General features: G+C 40.9%; 1 protein-coding gene across 2 annotated transcripts in view; it reads left to right on the top strand.

The window, feature by feature from the left end:
* Nucleotides 1-2,453: 2,453 nt before the first annotated feature.
* Nucleotides 2,454-21,892, top strand: part of OSMR (oncostatin M receptor) — a 33,387-nt gene continuing 13,948 nt past the window's right edge. The window contains exons 1-9 of one of the 2 annotated variants that reach the window (XM_069880090.1): nucleotides 2,454-2,606; nucleotides 2,770-2,857; nucleotides 8,586-8,681; nucleotides 10,803-10,966; nucleotides 12,845-13,004; nucleotides 16,795-17,076; nucleotides 17,670-17,799; nucleotides 19,149-19,306; nucleotides 21,368-21,504. In XM_069880090.1, coding sequence (XP_069736191.1) covers nucleotides 8,609-8,681; nucleotides 10,803-10,966; nucleotides 12,845-13,004; nucleotides 16,795-17,076; nucleotides 17,670-17,799; nucleotides 19,149-19,306; nucleotides 21,368-21,504 — 1,104 coding nt within the window. In that variant the 5' untranslated portion in view covers nucleotides 2,454-2,606; nucleotides 2,770-2,857; nucleotides 8,586-8,608. Of the gene's footprint in view, nucleotides 2,607-2,769; nucleotides 2,858-8,555; nucleotides 8,682-10,802; nucleotides 10,967-12,844; nucleotides 13,005-16,794; nucleotides 17,077-17,669; nucleotides 17,800-19,148; nucleotides 19,307-21,367; nucleotides 21,505-21,892 lie in introns of those variants that run through there. The other variant, XM_069880089.1, reaches the window with a different exon arrangement.

Here is a 21,892-nt window from a genome sequence, read left to right as displayed (position 1 = left end):
AGTTGCAGAAGTGGATCACAAGCAAACTACAGTTTGGGCAACACTACGCTGTTACCAAAAAAAAAACCAAAAAAAAGGCAAACTATTTATCAGGAGGTATAAAAAGTAATATAGCCTGCAAGGCAGAACGTTTCCTAGTCCACATCCTTCTGAGGAAAAGCAACCAAGTTTTGAGAATTTGAGACAATTCAAAGGAGAGTAAGGAAAACAGTGCCTTAGTAGGTATGTTATGTTTACTCTACAAACTTAGCTGAGGTAAAAGGAATTAAGAGACAGAAGACCTCTTCTACGTAAAAGTGCTACAAACTGGAGAAACCTTCATCACAAACACCCTGAAAAGGATAATAGGTTTTAGTAGAATGTTCTTATGGCGTCATCTTTTGATGGAAGCAGTGACCAAGGCATCTTGCAGCACACTCTACCTCTCGGAATGTCTTGCCTGTCAGATGGAAAGCCACAGCTGAAGGGCAGAGCAGAAGGTTCAGTGAACTCCTGATCTCCCTTCCTGCCTTACGATCCTGCGATCTGAGCAGGAGTTTGGCTGTGTGAGCCATAACTTTCTCTTACGTGGTTTCTGAGAGGGATTTTGCCCGACAGCTGCATGCAAGACAGTGACACAGCACCAGACCCGCTGTGACCTCAACCGCAAGACCTGCTGCCAGCACCAAGCCACCTCCTCACTCTGCCTTGGTGGCCAGAGTGTCCATCCCTGTCCTCCAGGGCCAGAGGAAGGAAACACAGGAACTCTGATGCTTGGTGACACCAGAGGCACAGGCGCCTTTGAGACACCACTCCTACGTGTGGTTTCTCACTGGCGTGGGAATGGGAGTGATACAATATATGGAATATTTTGATGTAAGCTGAAGTACAGTTAAGTTTTGTCTAAGCAGTTGTGGTTTGAAAGTTAGACAGAGTGTCCCTCTGATAGCATGTTTTCTTTCTCTGATAGCACATTTTCCTTAAAACGGTGTTTTTCAGACACTGTCCTTCTTTGAAAATGATAACGTATTGTGCGAGAAACGATTTGTACTAAACAGATGTCTCTTCTGTAACCACCTCTGTTTGGAATCTGAAAGGCAAGGTCAAGTAGAACCAGAGCCAGCTCCAAATTGGCAAGAATTTTGACTGTTGCAAAATTTCATAGAATCATCAGGTTGGAAAAGACCCACTGGATCATTGAGTCCAACCACTCCTATCAAACACTAAACCATGCCCCTCAGCACCTCGTCCACCTGTCCCTCAAACACCTCCAGGGAAGGTGACTCAGCCCCCTCCCTGGGCAGCCTGTTCCAGTGCCCAACGACCCTTTCTGTGAATTTTTTTTCCTAATGTCCAGCCTAAACCTCCCCTGGAATGATCTTGTAAGCAATTTGGAAAAGGATGGGTCAGGGATATGAAATTTCACAGATTTCACAGAATAACCAGGTTGGAAGAGACCCACCGGATCACCGAGTCCAACCGTTCCTACCAAACACTAAACCATATCCCTCAGCACCTCGTCCACCCGTGCCTTAAACACCTCCAGGGAAGGTGACTCAACCACCTCCCTGGGCAGCCTGTTCCAGTGCCCAATGACCCTTTCTGTAAAGAATTTTTTCCTAACGTCCAGCCTAAACCTCCCCTGGCGGAGCTTGAAGCCATTCCCTCTTGTCCTGTCCCCTGTCACTTGGAAGAAGAGGCCAGCACCCTCCTCTCTACAACGTCCTTTCAAGTAGTTGTAGAGAGCAATGAGGTCTCCCCTCAGCCTCCTCTTCTCCAGGCTAAACAACCCCAGCTCTCTCAGCCGCTCCTCATAAGGCCTGTTCTCCAGCCCTTTCACCAGCTTTGTTGCTCTTCTCTGGACTCTCTCCAGAGCCTCAACATCCTTCTTGTGGTGAGGGGCCCAGAACTGAACACAGGATTCGAGGAGCGGTCTCACCAGTGCCGAGTACAGAGGGAGGATAACCTCCCTGGACCTGCTGGTCACGCCGTTTCTGATACAAGCATTTCCTAACGTTTCATAATATTAAAATTAGAGCTTGGAAAGTAATAGAATATGCATAAGATTTCTGGGATAATTATACCTATGCATGTAAGTGGGAAATACATTCAGTAACAGCCTTTGTCTCTTGCACACGATCGGTGGAGATCACTCCCGCACGGTGCCCAGGTCCCATGCAGGATGCTTGCTTTCTAAAACTCCGAAACGAGCCTCGGAGAGCTTTATTTGCCGACATTTTTCGGTATGGGGAGCACCGTGAACTCTCCCGCTCGCCCTCCCTCGGGCGGGCAGCTCCAGGCGCCGTTCCCGGTGCCGGGACGGAGCGGGGCGTGGGAAATTCCCGAGGCGCTGGCTCAGCCGGCGGCGGGAGGAGGCGCCGCCCTGCCCCGCGCCTCCCTTCCCGGCACCGACCGGCCTCCCCGCCGGCCCCGACGGGCTGCTCGGCGGCACTAGGTCGCTTCTGCGGGGCTGCCCCCCCATTCCCTCGCCGATCCCCCCCGTTCCTGCGGAGGAGACCCTCTCTGAGAGGAGCTCAGCCCCCTTCGCGGAGCAAAATCCACCTTCTCCACCCGGGCGCCTGTGAAACGCTCTGGAGGAGCTTTCGCTTTGAAGTTCAGCCTTTCTGGTGCCTGTTAAGCCCCTTTCCCCGTCTTTTAAGCCCTTTTACCGGGCATTCCCTGGCACGGCGGGTGTGGGAGGGCTGGAGGGAGGGGAGCTCCGTCCTCCCGCTGCTCCTGCATTCTCCAGGATGCCCGGCGGCACCTAACGCTGAATTTAACTCGTTTTAGGAGCCCCCCAGCCTCCTCTGTCTTCAGGATGTCACAGCTTAACTACAGCAAATAAGCTGCTGGTGTGACGTGAGTGAAGTTTAACGAGGTAAGTTGCGTCGTGGGGTGAGGGGGCTGCTTCTGCCAGGTGATTAGGTTTGGGTTTAGCATCTCTTGATACTAGGAGGAGTTTACTTGCTCGGAAATGCAAGCCTGGACCTTTAAATCCATCTTACAAAGAAAACTGTTGCTCCTCTTTCTTGCTTTCTTGCTTTCTTTTCTTTCTTTCTTTTTTTTTTTACACAGCTGAAATCTGCTGTTTAACCTCAAACCCATAAAAACAAATGCAAAACCATAATAAATTCCAATGTGGTTCCTGCGTTCTTTAGAGTCTGATTCTTTATTTGGTATAATATTTTTATCTCTCTTTTTATCTAAATATTGCATGTCTGAACAGTCCCGACTTCAACAGGGTAAACCAGATCCTTACAGTATAATGAGTGGATTGTGCCTGAAAACATTGTAAAATTATTCTTCCTGTAGCTATGAGTCACGCCACCATGTTATGTGATTCCTTCCCTACAGTCCTTAGCATTTGCTTTCTAATGGGGCAGGAGTAGTCTTTCAAAGTTTGTTGAGCACTTCATATATTTGGATCCCATTTTTTTACTGTTTAATTGCTTCATATGACCATGAAATAATTGATGTTTTTGCATTTTGGCAAAGCTTTGTAGAAAACCAATGGCATGTAGGAAAAAGCTTTTTAATTATTGAAAAAGAACCCAACCAAAACCATAAGATGAAGCTTTCCCTAAGTGATCAAATGGTTGTATGCCTGTCAGAACTTAATTATGGAAATTCCTTTCTTCTACGTGCGGCTTTTTAAACTTGTTGCTGACACATTAGATTGCAAAGGCATACTGGGAGCATTCAGTGTCTCATTTTTTGTCCTAAGTGTAATTGAAATGGACTTTAAAATTGCTTGGGAGAAGAAAGCCTAAGTATAAGGACTAAAGGAAGGGTTCATCTTTAGAATTTGGTATCTCATCTATTCTTTTTTTCAGAACAGTTCCAAATTATATTTTATATAAGTAGTTGTGATGTTTATTTGCAAGAGGGATCTATTTAGTAGTAGGATGCTCTGGCAGATGCTGCTTTACCAAAACTCAGTAGTTATTGAGTGGTTTGTCAGTGCTCCCTGTTTCAAGTGAAGCTGCCTCAGTTGGATGTCAGCTCTGAACTGTTGATTTTGCAAGGGGTATCATATTGGGAATTGCACCAGTCAGGAGAGACACACTTCAGAGTGGAATCTTTGTACTACTACAGTCATTGCCTTGGGGCATTCTAGCTCATTTTGGCACTTACCTAGTTATCTGATCATTTAAGAGGTAAAAAAACCAAACAACCACCTTCAGGGTGTGAGTTAGGCTTCTTATGGTCTGGTTTACTTTCTTAGGGGTGCCTCTTTCTCTTTGGTGGCTATGGAAGGAGTTTCTTAGGTTTTGGCACTGAATACATCAGTTATGTTACTGACCCTTTACTGCATGCTGTGAATTTGAATTGTGACTCCGATCCTCAGTCTATCTGTCTATGAAGTAGTGGGAATGAGAACGTAGGATGGAAAAACAGGATACAAGTCCAAAGTTTGTAGTGCAGTCTTGGAATTATAGAATAGTTTGGGTTGGAAGGGACCTTAAAGATCATCTGGTTCCAGACCCCTTATGATAAGAAGGGACACGTCCCACTAGATCAGGCTGGCAAAGACCCCATCCAACTTGGCCTCCTCTTCCATGTCTGGTTTAGGAAAATTTGTCCAGTCAATAGTGTTGATGACTTGGTGTACTCTCCTTTAAATAAAGAAAGTTTTCTGCACCCTAGCAGCTGAAAATATTTATTTTCCCAGACTGTGTACAAACTTCAGTTCATTTGAGGATGTGAGAGATGAGTTGCAACTGGCAGCTGTTTTAAATTAGGAAAGTAAAAGACACAAAAAAAGGAAAGTTATCTGAAGTATGCCTTGAAATATGTAGCTTTAGGAAGATTGATACAAACCAGATTAACTCAGTAATCAACTAGTACTAGATGTTCATAGCAGAGGCTTCGTTTTCTTAGATCCACAGGTATTCTAGGGACTGCAGCAGTATGTGCACCATAAAGCTCCAGCTCCCAGCCAATTACTCCTGAATACTATGAGCCTGATCTTTAACGAGGTTTCTTTTGAAAAAAATCTGAAAGATTTTGAAATGTTTCTTAGGCATATTTGCGAGATGAATAATGGGAATTTTTTTTTCTCTCATCCATGACATCACCAAAGCATTGGCCTGGATGCAACTTGGGGGGTCGTCTAAGGTAGCCTGTTGCTTTAAAGAAGGAACAGTTTATCTGAAGATATTTATTTAGACTATTCATAAACTCCATTCTGAAGGAGATTTCACCTCTTCACCTCTGTGCTGTTTCTACTTCTTGAGTGATTGCACTGTAATTGTCAGGTCTCAGGACAATTCCTGAGGCTGAATATTGTTGCAATTGCCTCCAGGTCTCAAAAAAATTGCTCTGCTCTACTGATTAATTTCAAGTTAGGCTGGGGAGTCATGAATCTATCTGTACCTGTTTTATCACACCCCAGGTTGCATTTTTCCAATGGGAAGAACTGCAAGTAGAGTATGTATTCATGAGTTAAAAAAATTTATCAGTTATTCATGATACAGAATAGCAAGACATCTTGTCTGCTTTATATCCCCCACAGATGTTGAATTTTTAGAAGGGGGAAGAATATAGAATAAAATAAAAAAATTCTTACTCTCCTAACTTCTATAGCGCTGACAGATCATCCTCAGTTCATGGCTTAATATTATCCCCTCTTTTATAGATAATTTCAGAGTGCATCCCAATAATCATATTAATCACAGAAACTAGTATTGTAACTGCTGTTGTTAATTATGACAAGGAATAAGAGCTTAAAGGAGTGATTATCTCCTTCTGTTTGGCACTTATGATGCCGGTATAAATAACTGTGTCCAATATGGAGCTCACAGCACAATGAAGACTGACAAGCTGGACTGAATCCAGCAGAGAGACACTGGGAAGCTTTGGAGGCTGGAGCACATGCAGGAGTCAGCAAAGGAGCTGAGTTTGCTTGGCCTTGAGAAGAGAAGGGTGAGGGCAGCTCTAGGTTCTGTCCTCACATGACTAAAGGGAAGTTACTGAGAAGACAAAGCTAAGCATTTTGCAGAGGTGAACAGCAAAAGGGCAAGAGGAATGGCCACAAATTGTAGCAAGGAAAATATAAAGAGAAGAATAGGAGAAAAATTAATATATGACTATAAGGAGGAAAAACCTTTATAGTGAGGGTGGTTAAGTGCTGGAACAAGTTGCCCAGAGAAGTTGTGGAATCTTCATCCCTGGAGTTCTTGGAGTTGGACAAACTGCTCTATGATTCTGTGACAGAACAGGTGGGCAGGGAGGTGGTTGAGTCACCTTCCCTGAAGGGGTTTAAGGGACAGGTGGATGAGGTACTGAGGGACATGGTTTGGTGTTTGATGGAAATGGTTGGACTCGATGATCTGATGCATCTTTTCCAACCTGGTGATTCTATGATTCTATGATTCTAAGTGCTAATACATAATTACCTTAATGACAAAAGTAACTAGAAAGGAAAACATATTGAAATATGTGTCTATAGTTCGTATTCAAAATCACTGCATGAGAGCTTCTTGTTCTTACCTGCAATTCATGCAAACTAAATATGCAGACCCTCCTGGTTGGAATATTGTGACAAATAATGGCTTCTCTGAGACTTAACAAAGAAAGCCAGCAGTGATTCATTCTCAGATGAAGAAGTGTGACATCCTGTTGTGGTATTTCTTGAAAAACATCACTTCTTATCTTTTCACACTGGGAAACTTGAGCCAAGCTATTCACCAGAAGAATGGTTGTGATTGTTACTTTTCTTCATGCTAATACAATTAAGTCACGAGTTATGCCACTGAACTTAACTGACCAGCCTTCTATTAAATTGCTCTTAGAGTAGGGAGTCAACTCCATTCACTTTAAAGACAGTTTTATTTTCACTTTTGTCTGAAAAAGAGCCTGTGGGATTTGGCTTTGTCTCCCTATTAACTTCATATAATTCATAAGAGTAACAGCCTGCTGAAGAGTTGCAAGAAGTTTTGACATAATCTGCCTTGGAAAGACTTCTTTTTGTGTCATTTACATGCCACTTGCTGCTCTATAACAAAGAGCCATTCTATCATGCTAATTTCAGACAAAACATATCAAATTATTCTTCCTTTTAGACACTACATTTCATTAGGTGATTAAAAAAAAGTCTGAACTTAGAAAATCTATAAAGAAGTGGATTTATCCACATCAGTTCTTGGAACAGTGTATTAATTGCGTGTTAGTTAGATCTAGGTTCTCAAAAATACTTAGATCCTTTATTCATGTTGATTTTAGTATTCTCCAAGTATTTGTGAGGATATTGCTAATAATAGCAAGGAAGGCTGCAGAAGGTTATACATTAGGCAAGGCACCCAGTTTTTAATATGGGGGCCTCCATGTGAAGCATTAGTGCTCACAAGATAAAATTCAGGGCACATTGCAGCAAGGCTGCTTCTTGTGAGAGCTGAGCCCTGGGTTGCAGTGCTGCATGCAGGATTCTTGTACATTTTTCATGTGACCTTTGGAAATGTGCCGAAAATAAAAAAAAGTTTGAAATGTTTTCTTTATATCCACTGGAGAGATTCAGAGCTTCTCAAGACCAGTGAATTTAAGGCAGGGTCATTAAATGTAAGTGTCAGTGGTTCTGAGGTATTATGTTAGAGGTTATCTGCTAAGAATAAATTCTGGATTGAGTCCTTGGGTATTCTAAAATCGGTAAATGTTCTGTCCTTGGCTTTAGTGGGGATGGAAGTTCATCCTGGTTATCTGACCTGCTAAGCAGATTCAACTTCTGTTGTGGAAGCAGTAGCAGAAGGCTTTATCAGTATTCTACACAGCTCCAGCAATTTAAAATGTGTTAGTAAAAAATAGCTGTATCTATAGTCCTGTTCCTGTTGTTTGGACTCCTGTACCCGCTGTGCCTGTTTTTTAACGGTACTACTGCTGAATGTTCACTTCTCTCTTCTGCATGGAGGAATTTTCAGGTGGTTCATGTCAGGAGATCTGACATACCATCAGTCCCATGGGACTGGGCTGTGGAAGTCAGGTGGAGTTTCATCCAGTCACAGTGTGAATGTAAAAGCTGTAAAAGGAGTGCAAGACAGCTGTCCGGTGCTTCAGGTGACAGTTCTTTCAGAAATGGAACTTGCTAAGACTTTGATAAGTGTGTTTCAACTGCAGTCTAACAAAAGCCCTCCATGTAGTGTTCTGGGTGCTAGCAAAGGGTGAGGCTATGCTTGCTGAAGCATAGCAATAATTTCATGTTTAGGAATAAGTGTTTTTTGCATCTTTGATATTATTTTCCTTGTTAGGATGGATATCTTGTTACTTGTGCAGGAGGAAAGCTAAAAATACGTCAGGACAAACTTTTGTTTTAATATTATGTAGAAATAAGTGGTGGGAAAGCCTTCAAGAGGTTATGTTCTATTTATTTAGATTAAATTGCACTTTTTGTGTGTATTTTCCCCATGCTGTAACTAGGTCTTAAGACCATGAGTTTTTAAAATTCTTTATCTTTCTTTGTGCATTCTTCCTGTGTCTCTCTTAAGCTGCCCGGAGTCCATGTGGTTGGGTTTATATTTATTCATTCCTAAACATGGTAATATTATGTGAACTGTTCTGGCATGCATTTCTTCTAAAAGCAACAAGTAAATAGAAATGTCTTATTTCCTCCTAAGTCTTGTGCAGGAGGGGTGGTTGAATGATGAATCACTTCATGGTTCTGGCGGTACTGCTCCCCTTGAAGACTTGCTACCCAACATACACACAACAAGGTAAATGTCTGAACATTTGGCTTTTTTCCTTTTGAAGCAATCTAAAACAACTGAAGCTTTGGACTTGCTCATTTATTTCTAAGTCTCCTGTGATTAAGCAACATGTTACATGGTTAATCTAGTTATTAGCTTTGGTAAGATGATGAAGTAGCTTGTATAGTTACCTTCTTTAACCCCATCATACAAAATTACCTGTTGAGTCAATAACTTGCTATGATGTGATGCTAAAGTGTATTTATTTGTCTGCTTCCCCTCTGTCTCATATGTTTCTGAGCTGTACTCTGTAATCTTCAAAGAATTAATTTTCTGTTTGATAATTTCTATGCTTTTCTCCCCTTCCCTTCCCTTTCTCTTTTCTGTTTGTCTCATCTATGGAAACTTTAGCACTTCTGTTGGCTCTTTTCTGACTGTGCCACAAGATTCCAGGACCAGATTTTAATTTCTTACGCTTCATATATGTATCCAATACAAAGAAAAAAGCAAAATGTGTATTTGGCAGGAACAAAGTTGAATATAATTATAAGTTTCCAGAAGGCTGTGTATTTTAAGATAAAAGTGGTGCTTCCACGCTCGCTTCTGGCAGTAGCACTGGGTATGACTCCATTAAAAGAGAAAAAAAAAGGAATAGTTAATTTTGATTTAATTTTCTGTGACCACCATTAAGGAGCAGGAACTTACCAGACTATAGTCTGCATGATAGATGTTGCATTGGCTTAAATCAGTTGTTGAAAGAGGGGTAGGTGTAGGGTTTTGTATAAATTTACTACTTATCACACTGAAGGGAGTGATATATCTGTTTCAGACTTATATTTGCCTCTTTTCAGCCTTGAAATTAATGTGTTTGTACTCCGTTCACTCAGGGTGCCAGTTCCTCAGATTTGAGAGTCTGTTACCAATGCTTCTAAAGTGGCAAAACGTCATCGTGCAGGCAAATCAAAACAGTTAGTGCATTGCAGTAACTTGGAGCTTTCTTAACACCTGCAGCTGTTCAGGAATAAAGTTAATCCCTGTTGTTAACTGTAAAGCTATTCATATAGTTTTGAGTTAGCTTTCAAGTTAAGACAAGTCTTCAGATGCTTTGGTTATTTAACTTTGCTGGGCAGTAAGATTATAATTGTGAATGCTACAAGTATTTCTACCTGTGTAAATTACTAAGTTACATGTTGTAATTTGGAGATCTTAGATATATTCTTAAATATTCTGTGTTCTTTTTTCTGTTTAATGGAACTGTGTATAAGCCTGGATTGGTGATCTAGACTCTCTTATGCCAGGCTCTGAAGAAAACAAAATTGTGTGTGACCCGAAGTGATGTGTCATCTAACTGAAAGAAGATAGTGGAGGGTCACTCATAAGGATGAAGAAAAACAGAAACTAATGAGACCTTTGTTGGTTTTTTTGTCAAGTTAATGAAATGTGGCAGGTGCAAATATTCTCCATGGTGAGACAAGGGATGAAATGTTAGTTTGGACGAAAAGAAACAGATGTAGAGAAGAGAGGCAAACTCATAATCAATGCAGTAGGCATAGTAGTGACACTTGCAATGAGAATTTGCTATAGGATGAGCAGAAAAGAGGATAGAGAAATTGAGAGGATACACAGGGCTTTCTTTTAATGGTGTACCCTGAAAAAAGGTAGAGATTTCTGCCGGTTGGCTGGCTTTTCTTTCAGGCATATTTGTTTCCTTTCCCTAGGAGTCTTACTTTGTGCCTGTGAATTCTGTTGAGAGAGACTTAACTGGATCCCTTTCTTTAGGTTTGTTTATAATTTGTGGGGCCCATCTATCTCCCCCAGTCATACATACTGGAGAGGAACATTACAGTAAATTCCTTAGCATAAGTGGGGTTTTAACAGACGTTATCTTGTTTTGATCATGGAAATCTGTGGAATGTGGGGAGATGAAATATGTCTTGGCTTACCATCTCAAAATAACATGATTTGTTTTCTGTATCCTGGTATCAACAACATGAGTCTCTTATCGCTTTCTTTTTTTGCTTCGAAACTGTCTGAATCTGCCTTGCATCCAGCCACTGCTGTTTCAGATCTGCTTTGCAACTTGGCTGTGTTTGAAGGACTAAAGCATAAATAAATATTAATATTTTTGCATCCTTTTTGTGCTCCTAGAATCCCTTGTGTTTCCAGTAACGTACCTTAATATTTCCAAGGATCTGGCTCTTCAGCAGCTGCTGGTGGAATGGGATGTTGGCAAGCCAGCTCATGATACTGAACTGGCAATGTCTTTTGAAATACAAGTCCGTCGAACAGGTGTAACTACTGCTACGTGGACGGTAAGTGTATTTTAAAAAATGGTACATTAGTTATTTACAATATAAAGGAACCTAAAGTAAAGTCAATTTTTCAGATGCATATGCAGATAGCTTTGCTGTATAGGTTTATGATTTACAACATAAATTGTACACCTCCATATTTGACTATATGCCAAACTTGGTCTAAAGTTATGCCTAGTTTTTTTGCAAAAAAAAATATTGGTTACTGTCTCAGATGAAGAAGTCATTTCCACCTGGGCAGAATGTAGATACGCCTTGTATACCCTTATTGAGGGATTATGGTGGCAATACTTTGGACAACTGTTTTGAAAGGCCTCTGTTTCCCTTTCACAGTATTTCCCCTTGGCAATATCCCAGAAAAATCCCATTGCTCCTAAAGGCAGGTTTTTTTGTAGCATGATTAATACCTTTCACTGAGGACTAATGGAGCATGAGTCACGTGCTTCAACTCCTCCCACCTTATGAACCGAATGATAGTCTCAGTGTGAGTGAAGCCTCTGAAGCCCTGTGCTTGGCCCGGTTAGCAGTTATCTTATACTCAGCTCTTCCAGTCAAGGAAGGAGTAGAGATGTCTCTTTTGCAAAGTCCTTATCCTGCTAGTTTTCCTTAACACCTAAACAAGCCAAATTTTCTGAGGAGGTGGAAGAAGTCAATAAAATAAGATGGGCACTGTTTGGAATCACAGCTTACTCTGATCAGCCAGACTGGTGGTATTTAGTCTCTGGGTCTGAAGAACCAGATCTTCACTGCAGATGAGCTCTGTGCAGTTCAGAGGATTTTGACCACTTACGTACTTAGAATAGGATTTTTAACACCCCATGAGTAGGTCCAACCTTGAAGTCAGAAACTGGGGCCATATAGCTACACATAATTGAGTGGTTTTTTGGAGAATCCTTCTTCAAACCTTATTAACTTTATGGAAGAAAGGAAGTTTTTCAAATTTAAGGACACAGTCTGTTCTGTTATTCATAGTAAACAAGACAAGGGAAATAAACAAGGTATATTTTTATATCACTACCACACAGGAATGTATTTGCTTCTTTGTTTTTCTGAAGAATGTGTACAAATAAAGAAACTCTGCAGGTGTGCTTGTACCAAGGCACAGACATGTCTATGTAACTTCCAAAACAATGACTACGTCTCTCAATGCTATCACTGCCAAATTTAATTGTAAACTGCAGAATTTTTTCTCAAAGTGGTGGTATAATGAATGTGCAGGTGTTGCTGATAGGAAGGCTGTCCTTCTGTTCTCTTCATGGAACTGTAATAATTTTGAATGTATTTTTTCATGTTTCTTGTATGTGCATATTACAGCCATCAAGTATTTTTGGGGAATCAGCAGGTATTTTCTGACTCTGCCTCTCAGTGATAGTAGTACTGTCCTCAGATGCTGTGCCTTTGCACTACAATGAGATATCATCTGCGTAAATCCTTACTAGCAAGTGCAGGTCCCTGCTGTTAATCAGAGCCAGATGTATGTAACTGAGAGCATTAGACAAAGTGCACTTAAAGGCATCTGCATCTATGCATGCTATTACTCATGTAAGAGAAGACACCAATAATGCGCTTAAAGTCTATGAGAGTGAATCCATTTCGTGAGAAGCAGGGACTGACTCACAATGATGGTGTCAGAATCAAGTAGTCTTGCCAGTGTATCAGTCACTCCACCTTGGCTCATAGAGATTTGTAAGCAGTTGCTTAACTTACTTGTTACTTAGCGTGAGGTCACATGTAGTGAGTAAGATTTCAGAGATCCGTTCTTTCAAAAGCATTTCCCTCCTTTAAGCTTTCTCTCTCTCACTGCTTTTGTTTCTACTTCCAAACTGTCTACACATTGCTCTGTTTTCAATACTTCGTCTTACTGGCCTTTGTTTCTAGGCATTTCACAATGTCACACTTGATAAATCAGTAAAGCCTCTTCATTGGGTATGGAATTCTGACTTACCTCTGGAGTGTATGTCACACTCAGTGAGAATCAGGAGCAAAGCAGAAGCATCGAAAATCTGGAGCCAATGGAGTTCATGGAAGACTGTCCTAGGTAAGCTAAACAAGACTGCAATATTGGTTTTATTTTGACCAGTACAAAGCTAGGTTTTAATTCAGTGGTGACTTTTAACAGTGAAGTCCAATTCAGGAGTGATGGCATCAAGTCACGAATGCATTTTGAACTCTTCATCTCTAAGCACTAGCCAGCTCTGGTTTAATTTTTTTTTTTTTTAATTTTTTTTTTTTGGCTTGGCAATAGTAACAATGCTTCAGCCATTATTTCACTTTGCAGACTTCCTTCCTTTCTTCCTCCTTTTTCCTTCTTTTCTGGCTCACACATTAAAACAATGCAGTACACAGAGTGGCATGGGATGTTGGGTAGGGTCTACTGTAACCAGGTCAGACACAGCCTGGCTCAAACTTGGGGAAAGGAAGTGCATGGTTATGGCTAAATCATTTGATGCATGTGTTGCTTTTGATCGGGGAACATAGCTTTGATTAGTATTAAAGAAGCGGAGAGAGGGGAGCAAGTCAGCTCCTTATGTCACTTGAAATTAACTGTTGTGAATTATATGAGAGTAAACAGGGTGAACCAATAATGTAATTAATGATATCATAACCCCCTTTTCTTTTCAGATTACAATATCTTACTGGAACTGTTTGGTTTCCGGAAAAAATGATTTAAACAAAATATATAGTTATATGTAAAACACGTAGTTATATAGCTGTATATAAACATAAAAATTATAAATATATAAAAGTATAAATATGTAGTTATATATAAATTATATAGTTATGTATAGAAAAAGTACTATGGTGATTTTGTAGAAGAACACTATTGTTTGGAGCAGCAAAGGCTTTTAGTCATGGGAGACAGCATGGGTAGTAGAAACATCACAGGTCTGTACGCATGGATTTGGGCGCATATTTGTGGATTGTGGAATCATAGAATAGTTTGATTTGGAAGCAGGGACACCTTTAATTATAACAGGTTGCTCAGAGCTGTGTTCTACCTGATCTTCAGTGTTTCCAGGGATGGGATATCTACCACCTCTCTGGGCAACCTGTGGCTGTGTTTCACCAACTTCAGCATAAAATTTTTTTCCTTATATCTAGTCTGAGTCTCCCCTCTTTTAGTTTAAGACCATTACTCCTAGTTGTATCACGACAGGCATTACTAAAAAGTCTGTCCCCATTTTTCTTACAAGCCCCTTTAAGTACTGAAAGGCTGCATTAATGTCTCCCTGGAGGTTTTGTTCTCCAGGCTGAACAACCCCAACTCTCTCAGCCTGTCCTCATACCAGAGGTGCTCCAGCCCTCTGATCATCTTTGTAGCCCTCCTCTGGACCAGTTCCAACAGCTCTATATCCTTTTTATGCTGGGCATTCCAGAAATGGGCACAGTACTCCAGGTGGGGTCTCATGACGGTGTAGCAGAGGGGCAGAATCACCTCCCTCGACCTGCTGGCCACACTTCTTTTGATGCAGCTCAGGATACAGTTGGCCTTCCGGGCTGCAAGTGCACATTGCCGGCTCACATTGAGCTTCCCATCAACCAGCACCCCCAAATCATTTTCTGCAGGGCTGCTTTCAATCATGTTGTCCCCCATCCTGTATTGAAACTGCAGATTAGCCTGACCCAGGTGTAAGACCTTGCACTTGGCATTGGTTGAACCTCATGAAGTTCACACAGGCCCACTTCTCCAGCTTGTCTAGGTCCCTCTGGATGACAACCTGTCCTTCTGCTGTAACAACTGCACCACTCAGTTTGGTGTCATCTGCAAACTTGCTGAGGGTGCAGTCGATGTCGCTGTCTGTATCACTGATGAAAATGTTGAACAGCTCTTATCCTAGGACAGACCTGTGAGGGACAGCACTCATCATGGATCTCCATCTGGGCATTGAGCTGTTGATCATCACTGTCTGGATACAACCATCCAACCAATTCCTTATCCACCAAACAGTCTCTCCAATTTAGAGAGAAGGATGTTGTAGGGAATCATGTCAAAAGTCCAGATAAATGACACCTACTGCTTTTCCCATGTCGACTGGTGTTGTGACTCCATCATGGAAGGCCGCTAGGTTGGTCAGGCAGGACTTACCCTTGGTGACGCCATGCTGACTGTCTTGAATCACCTCCTTGTCTGCCATATGCTTTAGCAGAGCTTCTAGGGGGATCTGTTCCATGATCTTCACAGGCACAGAGAGGAGGCTGACAGTTTGGTAGTTCCCAGGGTCTTCCTTTCTACCCTCTTTAGAAACGAGTGCAGTGCTTCCATTTTTCTCGTCACTGGGGACTTCTCCTGGCTGCCATGACTTTGCAAATAGCATAGAGAATGGCTTGGCAACCACATTAGCCTATTCCCTCAGTATTCTGGGATACATCTCATCAGATCCCACAGAGTTCTGTTTGTTCAGGTTCTTCAGTTAGACCTTCTCTTACAGTGGGAGGGACTTTGCTCCCCAGTCTCTGCCTTGTGGCTGACCCACTCAGGAGGTGTGGGAAGAGAGGTCGCCAGTGAAAACTGAGGCAAAAAAATTTGTTGAGTACCTCAGCTTTCTCCTTGTCCATTGGTACTAGCTTGCTAGTTGTATTCATTAGAATGGGTACACTTTAACCTTTATTTTCCAGCTGTATTGCTTATAAAAACCCTGCTTATTGTTCTTTGTGCCCCTTGCCAAGTTCAGCTCCAGCTGTGTGTTGGCGTTCCTGTCCCTTCCTTACACAACTGGGCAGTGTGTAAGGATACCTGTCCCTGCTTCTACTGACTGTGCATGGTCATAAATTGCCCTTTTTCCTTATGTTATATAATGGGAAATAGAATGCAAGACTCTCCTTTCTTTCTCACTAATTACAATCTTGGAGATTTTATTATTTCAATTGAAATTGGATAGGTAACAAAGACACTATTTCTTTGTCACAAACTGATTTAGAGCTTTCTGAAAAATAGTCACTCTAGACTTTATCAGACTTTTAGAATCTCCTCTCAGAAATCTGATCCATCTTCAACCTTCACAAAACCCTGTGCTTCACTTAAATCCCACAAATTCTTGTATCCAGCAAGGAGTCCCAACATTGAAAGTGGTACGTGTCTCATTCCAAGTTGAGTATCCCCTTACTGATCTGATTGATTCAACATTGACTCTTCTTAGCTGAGCTCTGCATGAACTTCAGTACCTAATGCTCTTCAGACCTGTGCTCATAATCCTCAAGAGCAGGCATTTTGGCTGTAAGTACCAACCCATTTGTAGGTGCAGGAGGTAGTGTTCATTTGTAAAGGCAGTTCTTGATGCACACTCTTTGTTTCCCCAAAGAGAAAGGCAATGAGATGGATTTATTCTCTTATGTAGTTTGTTGGACCACATTAGATATTTATAGTTTTAAGAGAAGTATAGAATCATAGAATCGTAGAATAACCAGGTTGGAAGAGACCCACCAGATCATCGAGTCCAACCATTCCTATCAAACACTAAACCATGCCCCTCAGCACCTTGTCCACCTGTGCCTTAAACACCTCCAGGGAAGGTGACTCAACCCCCTCCCTGGGCAGCCTGTTCCAGTGCCCAATGACCCTTTCTGTGAAGAATTTTTTCCTAACGTCCAGCCTAAACCTCCCCTGGCGGAGCTTGAGGCCATTTCCTCTTGTCCTGTCCCCTGTCACCTGGGAGAAGAGACCAGCACCCTGAAGTTGATCTTTATATGGGGAAACATTCTAAATGAAAGTCCACAAATGGATATTATAATATTAGTAGATGCTTGTGTAAAGGCTCAATTATGTGTTCTGGTTGAAGGCTACTGCTATAAGCAGATTTTGAAATGATTTATTATGTATTAATTTGCAGGCCTGGACACCTCAAATAACAGTGGACCGCAGATCTTTCCAAATGAAAAAGTTATAGAAGAAGGGTCTGACATCACTCTTTGTTGCATCGGAAGGAGAGGTCAAATCATTAAGGAATTCTTTCTAGACTCAGCAGATCACGTTTTCAATCACACAAACAGTCAACTTGGACTTCTCACTGTGAAAAATGTGGCACATCAAGAAGTGCCTCACATCACGGTCTACTGTCAGGAGTCTTGCAGTGAAGCTCAGTGCCATGATCATGCAATTTTATTCGTGGGTAGTAAGTGAATGCATTATTTCAGTTCCATTTTCCTGTATTAAGTAGATAATGGCTGTGGGGAATAGGGCAAGAAACAAAAAACTTTGCTGTAAGTTGTCATTATCCTGTCATGTCCATTTGAATGCGACTTAATGCCTGATTTCATATTTGTACACTTGCATATAAGAAGCATTAAATGTGTTCAGATTAATGTCATTAATAGATCCCAGGACAGTTGACTGATTTTTAAGTTTACCTACCCAGAAGTTCAACTTTATTGTCTGTGTGCTTGTAGTAAAAAATCAGCACAGCCCCTGTTTTGAAGGCTAGTAGCAATTTTTACAGACAGAAACCAGTATAGATGAAGTTAATGAATGTATGAATATAACAGAAAATGACAACATATGGACGTGTTTGGATTGCAATTACTTTATGGTGTTATCCTGATTTTCTCTGCAGAGTGGTTATTGAATAAGTGTAATTGAAATAATCACATCTGTAGTAAAGCAGACTTTGTACATAACCATTATTTTGAGCTTGTTAATATAGTAAAGTTTGACATTTGCCTTGACTGCCATTCTGTTTGTGGTTTTTTGGTTATTCTCTCTGACCAGAGCAACCTGATAAACCTAATGATTTTTCCTGCCAAACTCAAGACATGAGAACAGTAACATGTACTTGGAGCCAAGGAAGAGAGACCTATCTTTATGGACGTCATTCACCAAAATACGCTTTGTTTGAAGAGTGAGTCTCCTCATTGTTATAATAACTCTGGCCTGAGTAGTATGGAGCAGTCACATTCTTTCCTTTAAAATCTGTATGAATGCTTTTATCCTTGTTGCAATTAGCTGCCTGCCTCTTTCCAGCTTACTGGTCAGCTTACTTAACAGAGTTTGAGTGGTGCAGAACTGCTCCGAGATATGTTATCCGTAACAAAGTTGTGGGTCCACCAAACCAGGCTTTGTTTGGGAAAGTTTGTTATTACCATTTTGTTGGGTTAATTTGTTTGGATATCCTCCAGTAGGTATGTAGACACCCTGCAATCACGATTTAGATAAGATAGAAGAATAACATAACTTCTGGGTAACACACAGAACAGATAACTAGGATTTAATCAGTCGGTAGGCTGAATATTAGTGTATTCACAATCCATTGACACTAGTGCTGACTGTAATGCTGACTCAAACTGATGTTTCCCAGCTAACCCTCAGTTAGCCTGATTAGCTTCCCTTATTCTTTCTCTTTAAAATTTCATGACTTACATGCTGTTGTTTTCCTTCTTGAGTCCTTAAACTACTGACAATCCTATCTCAAAAAAATGCTACCATTTCTATAATTTCAGTGGTGGTGGGGTGTTGTTGTTGTTTATTTTGGTAAAATCTCTCTGCAGGCTTTCTCACATCTTGCTCTCAGTGGTCTGAGTTGGGTTACACAACTGTGATCAATCAGAGCTGGTCTTGGCTCCTTGCTGCAGGGGCATCTACATGGAAAGGAAAAGGGCTTCACAGCAGGGCATGCAGAGAAAGGGGAGCTCATAAAACATTACAGATGCCTCATGATCACAACAAACTTTCATCAGAAGAACTCAGCAGAAGCCAGGTCATCATGGTGTATACCTTCATGGTCTCTGCATCGTTATGATAGTGATTTAAAAGTGGAAGGTTACAAGATGCAGTTGAAATTGCTGTTTCATTTAAAAGCATGGTGGTAGACATGAATAGTTTGATTCTTGGCAAATAAGTCCTTAGTTTAGAATTCCAGTGAGGAAATCACTAAAAGCAATTTAGCTGCATCTTAAAAGGATAAAGTAAATTTAGCTAAATTGCTATCCTTTTAAGATAAGTTCTATCTTAAAAGGATTAAGTGAACTTAGACTTCAAAGAAAGCTGTATTCTAATTGTATGAATACCTATATTCATCCTACATCAAGCTAGGGGAAAGAAGTGGGTGGCTTCTTATAGTCCCCCTTGGCCTTATTTTTTATGATGCTCTATTTTGTTGGTCTTCAAAATATTTCAACATGTCAATTCTACATCATGGAAAAATGTCTTTCTCTCTTTTCCCACCTCCCCCTGCCACCTCTTCTTTGATAGGTTTTCCCAAAAACCGGTTCCTTGCACAGTAAGTTGTTCTAAGCAGTGCTCATGTTCTTGGGATAGAGGCAAACAGAGAATCTGGAATATCACAGTGACTGTGGAAAACCCATTGGGAAAGAAAACTGCCATGGATAATTTTGATGTAACTCACAGAAGTAAGGTCTTTTCTATGTCTTTGTTCAGGTTATTTTGTTGCAGGATTATTTTGGTTATTTTGTTGTCCTTCTTCTGATCTTAATACTTGAGTGCTTGATTTTTATCTTCATGATTTTTATTAGTTATCTGCCCTGTGCTGTAGTTACCTGCTGTCTGTTCAGTTTCAGCTTTGCGAAGTTGTGTTAGCAGTAGAAAACTGATTCAGTCTAAAGGTCACATTTGGTTATTGAAATGACCCCTTACTGCTTCAAAATTTGCTGCTTTGCTGGAGCTGGTTCACAGTATAGGAAGCAACATGATACATGGATATAAAATGGGAAGTTCAAGAAAAATATCTATGTAGATTACTTGGGAATTCAGTCCTTTCCCCAAAATATTATTGCTGATGTTAGCATCTCTAAAATAAAATGGAGATGCATGTTTTGAAAAGTGGGTAAATGAAATTACTAACACTTCTCCAAAGGAGGTAATACAGGTATAAACAGCTATGGCCAAGAAAGATGTGATAGTGCTGACCTGTCTTGATACTCATGTGGGACAATAACATCCACTGTGCTGGTGTGAGGAAGGAAGAGGAGTTAATCATCAGTGAAATGAAATGGTTTTTGTATGAGCTGTAACTGATGGTTGTGGTTCATACTTCCCTACTAGCTGTGTCTGTTATCACAATGTGCCCCAGATCCCATAAGTTACAACTTAACTCCTGCTTCAAAACACCTGGGTAATTCCTCTGTCATCAGAAGTATTTCCAGTTTTCCTTGTGTTCTCTAGTCCCATCACATCTCACTCAGTGTTCCTGAGGTCTTGCGGTCTTGTGGCTGCCTTAGCTGTTTGAAGAAGCAGGAGGCAATGCATGCTCTGCTTGGTTTTAAAGCTGATGGGCTGATGCATGAGGAGGCTGCTGGCGTGGCTGCTGGCGTAACTGCTGCATTCTGGCAATACATCATTCCTCAGAGACACTGATTACAGCTTCGCTAGACACACTTTTCCATGTAACTTTAGGAATGTGTGTTAAATGTTTGTCCTTTTAAATTTGTCTCGGAGAGGCATGAGAGTTCTAGAAGTTGATTATTTAATTGTTTGATGGTGGAAGAAATGGAGCAGGAAGAAAGTGAAGGAGTAAACTGTAGTGAGATAATACAATGTTATAAACTGTATTTTCAGACGAACTCGGGCTAAAACAGGTTATGTTCAATGTGCTAAGTACATTAAACTTTTACTGCAATTTTCTTTTTCCAGTTCTAGTGACTGTTACAACTTAAAGAAATTATGTATGATACTTATGAAGGCTTAACCTTTTAAATAGTGATGTTGTAAAGTTCTTCATGTTTCCTCTGATTCTGGACATACTTACTGTAGAATTCTCCCTACTTAGAGGATAGTAGCAAGCAAAGAAAGCTAAGCCAGTTGTTTCCAATGCTGCACGTGGTAGCTGGGACCTTCTATATCAAACAAAAGCTCCTTTAAGTCTGCAAGTCCTTAAAGTGTAATTAATGGTCTGTGAATGGACAAATGGCCAAAGTTGTCAACGTATCACTCACTTGCATTGGAACGTTTTGTTCATTACAATTTGATTGATAGTATGGGAGAACTTGAGACCTGCTGCTCTCTCTGAACAATGCGTACATAACAGTGAAGGATCTCGGAAATCTTTTGGGAGAAGTAGCATTGGCATTGTTTACCAGTGGGATACAGCTGGCAGGAGCCATTGTAAGAGTTGTGAATACAATTTCTGGTGAAGAGGCTGCTCACTATGCTACAGCAGAAGCTTCCATCAGGACTTGGGTCAGAGAATTTTTCTGTATTTGCAATAAAATCTCTGACTTCTTTTGTCCTAGAATATTTCCAAGTCAGCACAAGGGATATTTTTCTAACCTTGTGTAACATTTACTTATATTTGCATTCTGAAATTGATTTTTACTAGTTTATGTCTGCTTCTTCTAGAATGGCAGAAAAATCTGTATTCTTTAGTTGCTTCCACTACTCAGCTAACATGACTTAAAATACTTCTGCATACATTTTATGTTTTACAAAAGCTAACTCAGATTTTCCGTTGACAGTTTATCCTGCTGCACCTTTCCAGCTGTGGGAAGAAAGCACAGATACAAAAATCACACTATATTGGAAACAGCGAAACAAAGGAATTGAACTGTTTTGTCAGGCTGAAGTGCTCCAACCTGATGGGAAAGTAGAACTGGTATGAAACCTGAATTTCATACACAAAAACACAGTGAATCTCTTTTTGATGTGAAATTAAAAACAAATTCCACAGCAATTTAAGTACACTCTAAATCTTGTGAACAAGCTGATGTGCCTGTTTTCTGGATATGTTTGCTCCTAAGGTCCACACTGATGATGTGGTCCACATGAGTAGCCCTTGCTGGCACTAATTCATACTCCCAGTACTTCCTGTACCTCTGGCTAAAGTGTACAGTGTGACTGGTTTGCATGTATGTCTCTGTCTTTTGCTGGATGGGTTATGAGATTTATTGAAGTAACTGAAAGTACTTATGGGCCTTATAATTGCTGTTAGCGATTGCTGATCTTGATTTCTTGAGTCATATCATCTCACACACAAATAATGG

The sequence above is a fragment of the Phaenicophaeus curvirostris genome, chromosome Z (assembly GCF_032191515.1).
Source record: "Phaenicophaeus curvirostris isolate KB17595 chromosome Z, BPBGC_Pcur_1.0, whole genome shotgun sequence".
Classification (NCBI taxonomy): domain Eukaryota; kingdom Metazoa; phylum Chordata; class Aves; order Cuculiformes; family Cuculidae; genus Phaenicophaeus; species Phaenicophaeus curvirostris.
The sequence above is the reverse complement of the archived record's forward strand: the minus strand, read 5'-3'. Positions and strand labels throughout refer to the sequence as shown.